Source organism: Musa acuminata, chromosome BXJ1-1 (genome assembly GCF_036884655.1).
Source record: "Musa acuminata AAA Group cultivar baxijiao chromosome BXJ1-1, Cavendish_Baxijiao_AAA, whole genome shotgun sequence".
NCBI classification, from domain to species: domain Eukaryota; kingdom Viridiplantae; phylum Streptophyta; class Magnoliopsida; order Zingiberales; family Musaceae; genus Musa; species Musa acuminata.
Genome location: NC_088327.1, coordinates 12,355,179 through 12,371,140, shown reverse-complemented (window position 1 = coordinate 12,371,140; position 15,962 = coordinate 12,355,179). Strand labels below are relative to the sequence as shown.

The following is a 15,962-nucleotide window of genomic DNA, read 5'->3' as shown; positions in this document are numbered from 1 at the left end:
CCTAATACAAACTTAATTTATCCTAGAAAAATGTCGAACAAGATTTTAATAATTCAACCACATATCTTGTACAATTACAAAGCTTTTAGCACATTGTATGTCATTTCGACATGTCATCCGATCTTCTAACACTTCGTCCGAACCTCCGGCACATCGTCCTTTCTTTCACCATATCGTATGATCTATTGACATGTTGACTTTCTCACAACATCCGATCTTTTAACGCAATACTTGATTCTTTCGACACGATAATCTAACTTACAGCACAATATTCAATATATGATATGATACTTTTCTCGACACAACGTCTGATTCTTCTATTTCGATAATTTATCCTTGATGGTTCGAGTCCTGGATCGATATATTTTCTGTATCATTTATCTAAAAAATATATTAGTCCATAAACTCATCAATTAATTTTATTATCAAAATCGAAAATCTAAAATTCAAAATAGTAAGTAACTTAGGCCTAAGCTTATGTGATAGAAACGTGCAAATGTTCATCTCGGAGAGAGCAACGGGTCGGGCTGATCACGACTCGGATGGCATCAAATTAAGCCACTCTATTTTTTTGTTTTTCTTGACTTTTGGGAGTGATGGGATGATTTTACATGCGTTCTATATGCAAAATGTGTTTCAAATAATAGTCATGCATTTATTTTTCTTTTCCTTCTGTACTATTTTTTTACTTAAAATAATAATAATCTATGACGGGATATCCATATGGTATGGCTTCCTTGCAAAAGGGATTCTAAACAAATAAAACACTAGCATCATCTTCTTGGCTGTAGTTACTGTGGAGTCCATCCTCATAATTATGGATCAGATCAGCTTTTTGAGGTTATCGGGTTCTCAAACACAACAGCCCGAACCGAAAGCAAAGATGAAATGTCTATGGAAGTTACAAATCCAAACATCATATTTGGCTGGGAAACATTAACAGAAATCTAACAAAGGAGGTGCGATGCCAAGAATATATTGCGATGTACACTTGACCATTTACCGATTCAATCAATCCGGAGGCGAGAGATTGCGGCACTGCCGGCGTCGGGTGAGGCAGGAACCGGCGCCCTGTTGCGGGGATCGGTGGCAGTGGCCGCAGAAGGAGGCCGAGCCAGAGGTGGATGGGGTGCAGAGCCATCGTCGTCGATGCCGTGAAAGAAGGGGTCCGTGAGGAGCTCGGAGGCGGAGGGCCGAGCCCGGGGCCTCGCGAGGCAGCGCTCGATGAAGGCCCTGACCTCGGGGTCCTTGACCTTGGCCATGGCCGCCGGCCTCACCCCGGCCGTCACCTTCCGGTAGATCTTGGCCACGCTGTCGCACTCGCTGTAGGGGATCTCGAGCGTCACCATCTCCAGCACGCACATGCCGAACGAGTATATGTCCACCTGCTCTGTGTACTCCTCCTCGTATAGCTCCGGTGCCATGAACTCCGGTGTCCCCAGTATCGAGTGGGCTGCATGGCTCTTCCCCACGATCGCTGCTAGCCCCAGATCCCCTATCTTTACCTTCATGAGAACAAGAAAATAACCAAAATAAAGATCCAGAATATGGAAGAAAGAAGGTGCTTGTGCAAAGCTGCTTCCTTCTGATGTTAGAAGAGAGCGTCGAAGGTCATTAAATCCCCTCAAACGAAAGATGCAGCCAAACGTTTCCAGAGACATAATCGTTGGGTTCTCATTTGCTACGAGCAAAGGGCTGGCCTTTGACGCCGTACCTGGCCGATGTTGCCATTGATGAAGACGTTGGAGCAGTTGAGGTCGCGGTGGATGATGCAGGGATCGTGGGTGTGGAGGTACTCGAGGCCCATCAGTATCTGGCGAGACCACTTCTTCAGGGCCTTGAGCGAGACGTGGCGGTGCCGCTTCCGGTACACCCGGAGGTTGCCGGAGGTGCAGACCTCGGTGATGAAATTGAGCGTGCTGCCATCGTCGTCCGTCCACACGTTGTAGAGCGCGATGATGTTCTCGTGCCGCAGCGTCTTCAGCAGCCGCACCTCTGCGAACAGCCGGTCCAGCATCGGCCGGTCGTCGCTGAAGCTCCTCAGCCGGACCTGGTTCCACGCCACCTCGATCCCCTCCTCCTGGTCGAACCCCCGGTACACCCGCTTCACGGCGCCGGCGCCCAAGAGATCGTCGTACCGCCCGTACCGCCCCGTGGGATCGATCTCGACGAATGGCTCCGCATCTATATCCGCCGGATCTGGCTTCACGCACGGCATCCTCGATCAAAGGCCCTAACTATTTGAACTGAGACACCAAAAACCCCTCCATCAGATTTCTCGATAACCCCAGTCCTCTCCGCACGCGATCAACATGAATCCAAAAGGGTCGAACAGCCGTACCTTGGAACGACGGAGAACTCGAACCAGCACGGAGATCAGATGAAGACCAAGAGGAAACAGATCACGAGGAAATACGAAGTTCTCGACTCTTTCAGATACAGATTCGTCGAAGCCATAGAATATCCAATCACGAGAGCTACAGAAACATCAAGAAGAACACAAAGTACTTGACATCAATAACATGATCACGGCTTCCGAACTGAAATCTAGAGCAGTCCAAGAACTGGTTCAGAAAGCTATAAAGCCCTAGAATCTAATCCGAAACGGGTACAGAACACGAAGAAGTCAGGGAAAGGTGACGGAATTCGCATCGGTACCTTTCGGTGTGAATCAAGAGCGGTGAGGCGGCGGAGAGAGGCGAGCGCGTGGAACCGCGGAGGAAGAGGCGGAGCAGAGAACGGCCACATGAAGGGAAGAGAGAAGGGTCGGAAAGGCAGAGGTGCCATTTATAGAGGAAGGAGCGAGGTGTTGGGATACCGAGTGCGGTCGGTTGCGTGAGTGAGTTAAGAGGGCAGCCACAAGAATCATATTCCAATTCCACCCACAGCTGTCCAACTCACGCCTCAATGTTCACGCTCGCGATCGATCTCTCCGTGCAGGGGATCCGACCGCTTGGTCTCGTATTCACAGGCTTGCGTCGTCGGTGGGGGGATTAGTTTGAGACACTCGAGCCGGCACCCAAGAGGTTCTCCACTGGGAGTGCATGACCCAAAAGACGCCACCTCGCGCGGTACGACTAAGTCGCGCAGCGCCAGCGACGGTAGGTGTGCGGGGCCCCGTCTCCTGCGGTCACTTGATTCAGGGCTCGACCGGCGAGAGCAAACATTTACCCGTGCCGGTTGCCCGTCTCAACTACCGGCCCTTTTATTTATGATACCGGAGGGTCCCACGTGGGACCCGGGAAGGAATGGGCCGTTTCTTTCGGTACTGGACCGCGGGGTCGGGTTCGTTTTGCGGGACCCACGTCGACGTTTTCTTATCGAGGTGTAATGGTGGTCGTTGGAATCGGGGGATTTGGAGATCGGGAGGGTTAGCGTTGGGACAGGAGGCGTCCGATCGAGATCGGACGAACGAGGTTTGAGGACATGTCGGATAATGCAAATTATCATTTAACTAAAATAAAAAGTTAATTTATCTGATAAATAATAATAATTTATTATATGAGCTCGAATCCAATGTTCGTCAGTCAAAAAACATATATCGTAATGGACTATTGACTGACGGACGACACCACAAAATGACAGTGTTTGAAGTGGTCAGGATTTGGTAAGAGACTACGCAGTCTCAGTAGCCTGAGAAGAATCACATGTAAAGTTGAGCATTGACCGAAGTTGCTGCAGATGAACAGTCTCTTGGACAACTGAAGATCCAATTGACTCGATCTGGGCACGCTTTTCTTTTTCTTTTCGAGCTCCAACTCACATGAAACATCACATATGATACGAGCAGATAGATTGCAGTGAAGGGAAGGGGAAGAAGAAGAAGAAGAAGAAGAAGAAGAAGAAGAAGGCACCTCCGAATGCATGGCTCCTTTCACTTTCCTTTAAAGCTTCCATTAATTGCAGGACCAACTGGGGGCTGCTTGTGCAAGGTGTAGTTCAGATATGATGGAGCTTTTGAGCTGGTCCAGCTGGGGAAGGCAGCTCTGCCTCTCGAAGAAGATCTTTACCGAAGACAGAATCCAAAGAAAAGGGAAGGAAAATTGACTGCGTCTCCAACCTTTTACCACCACGAAAGGTGGAGGAAGCCGTCGAATGGACTCATTCTTCCTGATGCCTACGCCAGCCTTTTTGATCGGATATGACAGATCTAACTTTTTCACCTCCGTGAAAGCTTCGGCCAGTCGAGAGAAGAAGAGTCATCGTCATTGATGTGTGTGGGATGAGCAAGTTATGGGTCTGAAATATCCCAATTGAATTCTGGAAGAATCACATAAAGTTGAGCGATAATTACGTAATAGAAAGTCTTAAGGTCAGTTCGTCAGTCTGTAAAATTAAATTCTCATGTACGAGTGATCATGCGACGACGAAACTCCATTCGATCTGGTATATATAGTATACGTCGAGATTCTTGTATGCTGTCTAAGACAGGAACGATATGATTGCGCGAATAAATCTTAGCCCTGCAGGTAGTGTGCAGTATCGGACGAAAGTATCATCACTCCACTCCATGTTGATCATCGTGAAAGCTTCAGCCAGTTAAGCAAAGAATCATTCTTTTTGATGCGAGTGGGAAGGGAGCAAGTTAAATGAATCTGAAATCTGCGAATGGAATGGTAGAAACGTGGAGAGTGGTGGAAGAACTCATCACACGGAAGGTGGGGTGGCAAAGTCAAACACTCATCTTCTAAGTCACAGAAGACTCGCCGGCCGGTTAGAAGAGATTGATTGCCTCGATGTTTAAAATGCTCACTTTAAGCTCTGTTTGTCTTCCATGATGGACGTCTTAATTATTATTATTGTTATTGTTGTTGGATCGGAATACCCCTATACGAAGAGTTTGATTTAATCTCGACTCTTCGTTAGAATTAATTGTGATATAGAATATTATTATCAACAATCAAATTAGTTAACATTTTAAAAAAATTATCGAATAAAAATTAAAATTCTTAACATAAAAGTAAATGAAATTCATGTTTTAAATGTTGAACTTTCAATTATTAAGAACATTAGATACCGATCGATAAGATGTAATTATTTGTTCATAATATATATTTTATTAAAAGTGACGAAGAGAAGATTTTATTGTTATCAAAATCCCAACTAAATTAGCAATCTATGATGTTAAGTCCTTCCCATCTTAATGCTTAATATTACCAAAACCATTGCAATCGATTCAAACATACCATATTTATCAAAATGTATATCGGAACCAAAGTCCGCCATACCGTACCGTACCAAAATTTCGACCCAGGCTCGGTACGGTACGGTACCGGTGTACCGGGCGATACACCAAGGCGTACCGATACTGTAACAGTGCTACAGTCTAATACTGTAGCACAAACCGGTACATACCACCCGGTACGACCCGGTACGACCGGTATGCTTCGGTATGGCAGACACTGATCGAAACACAACATTTCGACAGACAATCCATGGATTATATATCGCTTTAAAAGTGAGTGAAATACTTGAGAAAATTGCATTTTTGTTCCATTCGCAACAACAAACAGAAACGTGACAATCTTGCATGACCACAATTCCACTGTTGATGAACTCCACAGAGATAACCAAAAGGTGGAGAAATTTTCATTGAACTGTCTTATTCACCGAAAGCTAATAGCAGAAGATTGCGCTGTCTCAAAATTGAGATGAATATTTGGGCAGTCTTTGACAGCAATCTCGATCACTTGTAAAGCTGCTTTATTCTTTTGGCTGCTTCCAAAATGTTTGCTCTGTGACCGAAGGCGCTGACCCGGATAAAGCCCTCGCCTCCAGGTCCAAACCCACTTCCTGGGGTGGTAACGACATGCGCCTTCTCGAGAATCTCAGCGAATACGTCCCACGAGCTTCGACCTGGAAACTGTACCCAGACATATGGCGCATTTTTTCCACCATATACATTGAAGCCAAGTGAGCTAAATGTATCAACGATTATATCGGTATTCTCTTTGTAGAAGTTGATAGTTTCGGTCATGGCCTGCGAAATAACAAATACTCTGAAGCGCATGCATCAACTATGATAAAAGTAGCTCAACATGCACAGAACTGACCTTCAGTCCCTCAGGAGAAAGACAAGCTAGACCTCCAGCTTGAGCGATGTTCGACGCACCATTAAAGCATGTACACACAATACGGTTGAAATCCTTGGCAACAGGGAAACCATCAGCAAAAAGTAGTTCTTTTGGGACCACAGTCCAGCCGAGGCGAACACCGGTGAACCCAGCATATTTAGAAAAGGACGATATTTCAATAGCCACCTACAAAATAGGAACCCATTTGTCATTACATGTCAAATATTTAGTGATCATCAAGAGAAAGCAGTTGCTATTCAAACCGAAGGTTGAAGGTGACATATAAATGTGATACCATTTTTTCCTAATTGAACATATAGATAATACTTGCCCTTTACAGAAAGCAAGGGTGTCATGCGCCTGGAAAACCTGTCCAAAAACAATTTGGGAAGGAACTCACCTCTTTTGCTCCAGGAATCTCAAAGATAGTACGTGGACTGTCATCTGAAATGTACATGGCATAAGCAGAATCATAAACTATGATTGACCCATTATTCTTTGCAAACTGCACTAGATGGGTAAGTTGCTCTCTTGTTGCTGCTGAACCAGTTGGGTTGTTCGGTGAACAGAAGAAGATGACATCAGCTTGTGAGATAGTTGACAAATCAGGGAAAAAGTCATTCTCAGGTACACATCTCATGTATTCGATGTCTCCATATTTCTCAATATCCTTCTGGAATAAGCCAGTTTGCCCCGTAATAACACTTGAATCAACATATGCCTGCAAATAGTAGTTCATCAGTAGACACAGTTCATAGCAACTTCAAAGATTAATTCCCAAACAAATGAACATCCATATTAAGTTTTCAAACATTGCCATTGGCATAATGCTATCCATCGAACAAAAATGCCCCAAGCTCAAATAATACATGAAGTCGGAAATATTGGTACTCTAAAAAATAATGAAAAATATATACAATGTTAATTATATACAGAATTGCAGAAGTAGTCTTCTATAATATAATAGAGAATAGAAAAGCAAAGTGACCAAAGTGTACATAGTGTAGACTTACAGGGTATGAAGGATCTTGAACAGCCATTTTCACTTCAGATCCAAAAAGAAGCTGCCACAATTATAAAGCTGGTAAGACATCTTTTGTGCAGGTTAGCCAGTTAACCAGTTATCAACATGAGAAAACATGTTCATAAACAATAAAATCATAGTAAGTAGCAACTGGCCAACATTTCGATGGTCCCAAGTGAAAATCTTGGCAAAAATTTAGTAGAAAAAGACACTAAAATTCAGTAAAAAAGACAATGTGAAAGCACAAATTTTGAACAGAACAACCTGAAGGCGAGAGATATCACATTTTGCACCATCTGAGACAAATATATCAGATTCTTCGATACCAAGATCTTTGTAGTATGTTGAGGCTATGGTAGCCCTTAGTTTCTGCAGAAGAGTTCAAAGAGGGCTTGTCACAATCAGATTAAATTATAATCGTGATGCATATTGATATGGGTTACAAAAGAATGTACATTGACCATAAAATCACTACAGTAACATGCTGAAGTCAATAAAGATTAACATGCACTGTGCAGTTAAGCATAACCCAAGTATAATGATTGGGCCCCCTATAATCACAAATTGTTAAAGAAAATCCTGATGAAAACTAAAAACAAAATTAAAAAAGAGACCAACAGGGATTATAGACAATCAAATATGTTTTTTCAATTTCTTCTAAGGATCTTACGCTGTATAGTCTTATGGATGATGAAAGAAACATGTTAAATAAAAGTCAAAAATACTGAGTCTAAATGTAAAATGCATGCATATTGAATTGAAAATGTTCGAATCTCTTAGCATCTTTTATTGTTCAAACCTTCTAGGAGAAAGTCTAACTTGTTCATATAAGGTACTAATGTAGCCTTCAGGGGGGGAAAAAGGAGGTTTTGACAGCATGTGACTGCATGCAGTCTACAAGATTACTCCATGTGTACCAAATACTAATATTAACCAACATATAAAAAACTGTCCCATTGCAGAATCAACATAACAATGGCACTGTACCTGCTAATGTGCCTCCACCCAACGTCTTAGCAGGTTACAATCAAAGCTTAGTGTGCCTCCACCCAACATCTTTGTTTATCACCCAACATTTCAAAAGCACAAAGTCCCCAAGATTGAAAAACCTCCAACATCACTACCGGACATGGGTGCTTCATATTGGTGGTTGTATCCACATCAGAACGTGTAAAAGTATAATGCCTATAGGATGCTTCTTAGAAACATAAAGAATATTATCTTTAGGTATCCAAATTTTGAACAATTATTGAAAAAGATCAGTAACTTTAGGATATTTAGGGGATACTTCATGATAATTATTTGGAAAACTTTATTCTATACAAATATTGACTTTATGATTATAGAAATGGATATATCATTAGACAGGTCTTTTGTATTTGTTTGTATAATGATTGAGGAAATTAAAGTCCTTGCTACCTTCTCTATACTCTTGACAAATTATGTTACCAATTATAACAATTTTATGATGAATAATTACTCAATATTCATCACGAATTATGACATAAGTGCCTATTCTATCAATTACAGAAATTTTTAAACATTAAAATATACATTTCTAGCAATCATATGCTTTTACTTTTAAGCTTTGATATATCGACATTTTTGTATCGTGATATTGATAGCCTAATCCATAGCCCTGCTTTATAGCTATAACAAATCTACCCATCTATTCTAAGCATGTACAAGAGAATAAAAGAAATAGTGTTGGGTATGAATTTATTATATTTTATTGATCCTTTCTGTATGCAAGAAGCAACTTTGGTTTGCACGAAAATTTTTGAAAACTAAGAAATGAGCCATAGTGAACCCAAAATGAAAACATTGAAATAAGTAATTAATGGCCACCACATTTATCGATCTATTCTAAGATAACATGTACAAGAGAATAAAAAGAAACAGAGTTATACACATATATTACAAATTTTCATCCTCTCCATATGCAGAAAACAACTTTAGTTTGCATGAAACAATTCCTTAACCAGAATAAAAATAAGACATATCCAAACCCTAAAAAACATAACTTTGCAAAAAGTAATTAGTCACCTTGTCCCCTTGTTCAGCTCCATAACCACTATATCCCTCAACAGTTGAAAGAAAATGTGCCCTCTGCATAGCAATAATACATAAGAGTTACTATTCTTACATGCAGAAAAAGAAAATTCTATAAATAATTCAAAGTTCAAGTAATCATGAACAGTACACGAAAACTATGTAACGTTACCATGCAGCAAACTGCAAACATGTTAGACTAGAAAAAAAATCCCTCTAGAAACTTCTGTGACAAATGGAGACCACTGAAATGATTTTCATAACAAAGAAAATCAGCCTTTACATAAAAATTTAGAAAATCAGAAGACAATTTACTAGCTGAATTTCCCACCCTTATAATATCATGAGATACTCTTTAATGACATGCCATTTTACAGCTTAAGAAAAATTTTGCAATATATACAACTCTTTTTCATCTGTTTCTTGTTGTTAAACATGAAGCTTAAAAATAATTACTTGTATTACTTTCCACATAAGTCTTGGCATTTCTGCAAGTTACTGGCAGATGCAAAGAATCAAATTTTAAGATCAGAAAATGATTAGCATCAAGTATTTCATTTGAAATTTTTTAGATACTTAGAACAAATGTGTTAAATTAATAAAAAAATTTCAGAAAGAGTATCATAAAATTTTAAAAATGAAAGATTTACAATCATAAATGAAAATGATGAGTGGGCAGTAGTTAATTTCTAGGTCAGACTGGATGGATCTGCTGTCTCTGAGTAATGGTTACATGTATTTATGGTACGAGCTTATAATTTTTCTTACTATTAAGTTATTATGTAGAGTCACTCTTCATAATAAAAGGTGTCAAACTCAAGGTTTACAAACACACCAGCATTATACATGTGAGACGATGGAAGTACACCACCATCTAATTCAAAGCACATACTTGTGTGACAACATAAGTTATTAGATATATTGAAAAATTACCATGGCCATGGAAGAAGTTATGACTTCTGGAATGGGTTCTGTAGTGTCACCAATGCCAAGACTTATTACTTGTACATCAGGGTACTTCAACATGTGTGCTGACCTTCTTCTAGCGATCTAGCTTCAATCAAATATGGACAAAATATAAATAATATTCAGACCCAGCAAAAAGTGAGAAAAAAGTACTCAATTGAACATATGAAACCTAGAAACTTGATACAAATTTGAGTACGAATATCATGCAACCAAGTCAAGAACTGAATGGAACAATATACTACATAAATGTGAAGCAAAAAATGAATAGGCATTAACATTCAAAAAGTGCAAGTTATGTCAGTCTCCAAGTCATGATTATAGCAAGTTAAATGCCATAGATACACTGGTTAAATGCTATCACCAACAATACTCTCCCTGCATGACCACATGCCAAGCACAAGCAAATTTTTATGACTAATGATATTTGGTCCAAGAAGTAGGGTAGCATAGTCAACCAGCACATGTGATGCATGCAATTATGTATCATGCATACATCCATTGTCAGAGAATATATCTTAATACATAGTATATTTTACACTGTTCCTTGGTATTAAGCACTGAAGAAAATATAGATCCACATAGTAAACAAATATATTTTAGAACTAGAAGCCCAATTAAGGTTTCAATAACAATCGCCATGGTCCAAACAGCCAACTTGTACATTCCAAGTCTCGGTGTGTAACGTAAATGGTAATAACTTAAGCAGGGAGCCTAGATGAGTGAACAAGTTCTAAACAGTGCATTTTTATGTAAATTGCTAACCTGGATAAAAGTTTCTTGAAATATATTGATATTTCTAAGTAAGTGCACACATCTGGGTACAGAATCAAACTGACCAAATCATTAATCTGTAGTTGGAGAGCAATGTTTATAAAATAAGTTACAGCCCATGCATATACTGGGCCTTCAAAATTAATAAAAGGAAGAAATGAAGGATCAACTCCATCCACAGCCAATCAGTATGGTTAAAAGAAGCCACTTTGGCGCCCAGGCACTGCCTAGGTTCTTAACCTGGACCCTAATACCTAGGCCTAACCACTTTTTCACTTCATCTTAGTATAGCCTATAAGTAAGGACCTAAGATTCCTCAAAAAAAATTTGACATATGAAACAATGGATAAACTGTCACATTGAATGTGAATTATCCTTCTAGTCATAAATTGATTTCTAAATGGATAATTTGTCAAATTAACAACAGATAAGAACAGTCTGACTTCTCGAAATAAACGATAATCCAGCAAATGACAGAAAACTTTTCAAAAAAGGCAATAACGAAATAATACTACTCACCTCTGGGAACAGATAACCTGCTTGAAGCTTAGCCATATTTGCATTTCTTGTCACCTTTGTCTTGTAAGCTTCAGAACAGTTGATATGTTTCAGTTTGCTGAACAGTTTAAATAATAATTATTCTGCAAACATTTAGGAGACTATGATTTTTCTTAATTACAACATCTTCCTGAAAAATGTTTCCCTTTCAGAGGCTAACAAATATGAGCATTCACAATCAATCAGTGGAATAGCAGATGCAATAAAAAAAAAATCCAACAACAGTTGAAAACATATACATTTTTCTGTTGGACAGCGTACAAAGAGTGATCAGTGTAAACGACAAATAAAAGTGAAATCTGCTAAGCCTGTATCCAATCTATACATGTTACTACCAAGAAAACCAGAAAGTTCCTACGTACCACTATATGTTACTATCAAGTAATAGTATAAAAGAATTTTATCTGCTAAAGAATCACTGCTTTTGAGAGATAAGAACTTATTTTTGAAACTAATCCTCCATAACAAATGCTTAGTTGACACTATTGTATTGACTGTTTCTGAAAGAAAGGACATGAAACAAATGATTGCATGTTCAATCCTAAACTCATGGTAAGCAATTAACACTCAACTACATGAAGGTGAATAGCATGCAGCAGGTGGCAATGGGCAAGTTGCAACAGCTGGCAATGTGTCCATCCTGAAGCATGCATCGGCTGGTGACAAAGTTTAGAGTTCTTAATCTTCTTTAGTTCCTGTTCCCTTCCCTCTTTTCTCCTCCATTTCATCCTTCTCTCTTCTTCTCTCAGTGGCCAATGACAGCATCCAGAATCCTCTTTGTTCCCTTTTTTTCTCATTCTCCTCTCTTCTCCTCCTTTCTTCTTCCTTACCTCTTCTGTCCCCTCATTTTCTCCTCTCTTCTATTATACAGGAATAAGCCTGTTGTCCAAAAACTAGAAGTAGAAATACAGAAGACAGCAGTGTTACTTTCTCCCTTATTATGTTTGTTAACTTCTATACTCTCATGTCTCAGTAATATTTTCTTTCTCTTCTGCTCTTCTTCTTTATCAAATTTTAAAGTACACATATTATGCCCTCTTAGAAACTTTGACATCGATGGAAAAAGATGATGCTCCTTATACATGTTCTGCCTACTCCTGTACCAAATTCTTGGTCAGAAAGCAGCGAACAAAGCAAAGGATTTATCATAAATTAGAACTCTAAACTATGTTATTCATAAAAAAGATTTCCTAATTACCAATTAAGATAACTATTTTACAGTATCTGCACAATTTTCATTTTTAATAAATCCTGAACATTGTTCCCAGAAACCATAACCAAAAAAAATCAATCAATGGTCATTTGGTTGAGATTTTAGACTTTTAAATCACAAGGGGGAACGAAATTGCTACTCAGCAGTTCAAGATTTGCAGAATGTAAACGACACTTTCAACGACAAGAACGCTAACAGTATTTGCAACCCAAGTCAACTCTTCAGACACGAAACGAGCAAGCCATTGCTGACAAACCAATTATCCATTTATCAAGAATCGATACAGCGCCTGTAAGAAGCCCACAAGGATCACCAACCATGCAAAAAGCTAATTTGCAAGATAGTTTAAGGTTACCAGTCTGCTCAGCAGAAGGAGACGATATGCACTTGCAAACGCCATGTTTTCTGCCCGGAAGAGACACTTCCCACGACCTGCGATCAAATTATACACTAAGATAAGACGGAATTGAACAACGCGAGATGAAAACAAAAGAAACAGATCGAGCAATACTCACCTGCTGTTCTTGTTGTTGGATGGGAGACGGCCAAAGAAGGCGGAGGTGCTCGACGAGATAGCCGCCGGGATCTGCAGCGACGACGCCATTCCCTTGCGATCGTGAACAACGACAACGGCGACGACGACGACGACGACAACAAAGTTTGACCGCTATCCCCCAAACCCTAAAGCGCCGCGCTCACTGCGTTTAAGCAAGCGGAGGCCCGACTCCCACAAGTGTGAGATCTGAATTCCAATCAGCCGTTCCTATGAATGCAGGCTACACTGATGAAAAGTGATGTGGCAGCTCACTACGGTTTCAATAAGTGGGGCCCCGCAAATAATAACGTCATTGCCTTTGACGCACAGTCCCAAGTTTGAGATCTGGGTTCGAATTAGCTGTCCTTATAAAACCAGGCTACAGTGAAGAAAACTGATGTGGCAGATCCCTAAGGTTTCAAAGAGCGGGGACCCACAGAAAATGGACCCCCCTCTCTCATGCGCACTTCATAATGGTCGGAAGCCCCCTATTCATCATCTTTTCTTGTCCCGGTCGTCGTCGCTTGTGAGCTCGACCGCTTGTTGATGGTCTCCGATGGCCAGACTCCGCTGTGCTCTCCAAAGCGACCCTTCCTCTCTTTTTCTCGCTTGCGTGGTTGGTTCTTGATTGTTAGTGTTTAGAAGTCCTCCATCCTTTTGTCCCTCCCATCTCTTGGTTCTTGTCCCTCGCATACTGATTTCTTGGTTCAGTTTCGGACATCGTATTTCCGACTCATTGACTCGATCGTCGCAAAATTTGTTTCTTTTTTTCTCTCCTTGTTGTTCTTTTACCCTTTTACTTTACATTAGGGTTCTGAAATCTATAAAGAATATGCAATTTAGACACAACTTTTAGCAAGATTGGATTTTTCGCCATTTGTTGGAAAAAGATAAGATCATGGAAGGTATCGTTCCTTTTCGTGCCTTCGTGCGTAAACCCTCTGTGAATCGTTTCAGTCTTGCTGCTTAACTTATTTGTTAGCTTCAACAATATAGTGATGCAGTATGTGCTGATCATGCACTTAATAACGTCACTGGTGAAGGTTCGGAAGGCAAACTGAAGGAATTGAATTGGGCAACTCTTCCGTCGCGAACTTCGCCATCACCAACCACCGCTCGGCGTCGGAGGTTGAAGGGGCTGCAGAATCCCCATCTCTAGGCTCCATCGACTCCTACAGCATCACCTGACACGCGAGAGCGAGATCTGATATCCCATCGAGACAAATCGTTCTGATAGCATCACAGGAAATAAAGTAGAGAATGAAGTCTCAATTGCAGGTCATTTGCAGGTTTCCCAGCACAAGTAGATTATCATTCCATCAAGTTGCTCGGGGCAGTTGAGACTGTCTTTGAGAAACTGAAGCTTATGCTGGTTGAGCATTCAGAGGAGCTTAAGATTGCATTAAACCATGCAGGCTTTATTGAATCTTTTTTGTAACTTGAGTCCAATTATAATAGACTTAGATTGGCCACTTGCATACTAAAACAGAGGTTGCTTGTAGAATTGTCTCAAAGTCATCTTCTTTGATAAATCTGTACATGAAGTATTCTAGCATCAGCCTTTGAAGAGATGAACAGAGGATAGCTTTACTTTTATTTGTATTTTCCCCTTGAGCTCCAATCATGTGTTTATTTGAAGTGACAGCAAATAATGTTGTTGACCATTACTAAGGGTGGAAGGTCTGTGTTTGCATGGCTTTCCTGTGTCAAGAAACTAGCAGTGTGATTGATTCATACAATCTTTTGTTTACTGTAATCTTCATCTGGTTCTCTAGAGAGTGAATGTTATTGACATGATGATCCACACATTTGATCATGATCCCAATTCCATCAACATAGCAATGAGTTTATTGTTGATTCTGAACCTTTGTTCATCATGAAACCTTGTCCAGTGGCACCTTGAAATAGACCATAATGATGGTGATGGCTACAGCTTGGTTGTGCAAGTCCAACCCAAGGGGGAACCAAAATGGCCAGTGCACCATTATCTCAACCTCAGCTGCTTTAGCTCTTCTTCATCATTGAACTCTTAAGCTCCCTTTCAAATCAGTTGATGGGGGTCATCATTTGCCCCTTCCCTGGAAGTGGGGAGATGGACCTACTGCTAAAGTTTGATGCATACACCATCTCATAGTTTCTTTCTTGTTATCCCTGGCTTCTCCATTTGGGGCTTTCTCTGTCTCTCTTTGTGAGCAAAATGATGACTTCCTAAACCAAATTCTAGGTTTAGATGTTCTCTTCCTTGGGGTCTCTGCTTAAGGAACACAAGGTCAAAGTCAACCATCAAATGTTGGTGGCCCAAGGAAGTGTCATAGGAGGTGATTAATGCTTCTCACCTGCACTAGCCATTTAGACACTGAGTCAGACATCATTGTGGTGGCTAGAATGCTTAAAAGCCAGTTGTAATGGATTAAGCTTGTAGGTTTTTACTACTCCTACTTCTGGTAGTCATTGTTTTGGCTTTTGGGACTCGTGGATCAACAGCAAGCCATGATTGGAGTCTTGGAAATGTCCAAAATGAGTTCTGGGAAGAAAAAACCTCAATGCAAAAAAAAGTGCTGCCATTTATTGAGTCAAACTCATAATGTAGTAAGTTCATATCAAATCTTCCTTGTGTGTGTGGAGAAATTGTTGTGAACAACCAGAAGAACTAATCTCCAGGGAAGCAACAAGAAGAGGCACAGTTCATGTAGTAAGTCTTTTGGCATTTTCCTCTGGATCTTTCACAAGCTCCAACATGAATGTTCAAAGAAATAGCAGAAGATT

At 40.4% G+C, this 15,962-nt stretch overlaps 2 protein-coding genes and 1 long non-coding RNA gene across 5 annotated transcripts; 1 reads left to right on the top strand and 2 right to left on the bottom strand.

Annotated features, from left to right (window-relative positions):
• Positions 1-869: 869 nt before the first annotated feature.
• Positions 870-2,814, bottom strand: LOC135674174 (probable serine/threonine-protein kinase WNK11). Its single transcript, XM_065183734.1, has 4 exons — positions 2,659-2,814; positions 2,342-2,477; positions 1,715-2,246; positions 870-1,505 (listed from the first exon to the last, which is right to left on the bottom strand). Exons 3-4 carry the CDS (start codon positions 2,216-2,218, stop codon positions 1,008-1,010), a joined length of 1,002 nt encoding a protein of 333 aa, XP_065039806.1. The 5' UTR covers positions 2,219-2,246; positions 2,342-2,477; positions 2,659-2,814; the 3' UTR covers positions 870-1,007.
• A 2,645-nt stretch (positions 2,815-5,459) lies between these two features.
• On the bottom strand, positions 5,460-13,397 carry LOC135674165 (probable LL-diaminopimelate aminotransferase, chloroplastic). 2 transcript variants are annotated; one of them, XM_065183720.1, is made up of 10 exons: positions 13,177-13,397; positions 13,017-13,093; positions 11,410-11,477; positions 10,084-10,200; positions 9,145-9,207; positions 7,363-7,467; positions 7,088-7,138; positions 6,475-6,795; positions 6,054-6,260; positions 5,460-5,980 (listed from the first exon to the last, which is right to left on the bottom strand). In XM_065183720.1, exons 1-10 carry the CDS (start codon positions 13,263-13,265, stop codon positions 5,687-5,689), a joined length of 1,392 nt encoding a protein of 463 aa, XP_065039792.1. In that variant the 5' UTR covers positions 13,266-13,397; the 3' UTR covers positions 5,460-5,686. The 2 variants fall into 2 exon arrangements, with proteins under 2 accessions (XP_065039792.1, XP_065039798.1); XM_065183726.1 differs by lacking the exon at positions 13,177-13,397 and having other exon boundaries at positions 10,084-10,204; positions 13,017-13,090.
• Positions 13,398-13,696: 299 nt separating this feature from the next.
• LOC108952900 (uncharacterized) lies at positions 13,697-14,792 on the top strand. Of its 2 annotated transcripts, none has more exons than XR_010475748.1 (2): positions 13,697-13,812; positions 14,240-14,792. It is a non-coding gene; the product is annotated as an uncharacterized LOC108952900 (long non-coding RNA). The 2 variants fall into 2 exon arrangements; XR_001978061.2 differs by having other exon boundaries at positions 13,712-14,101.
• Positions 14,793-15,962: the final 1,170 nt, after the last annotated feature.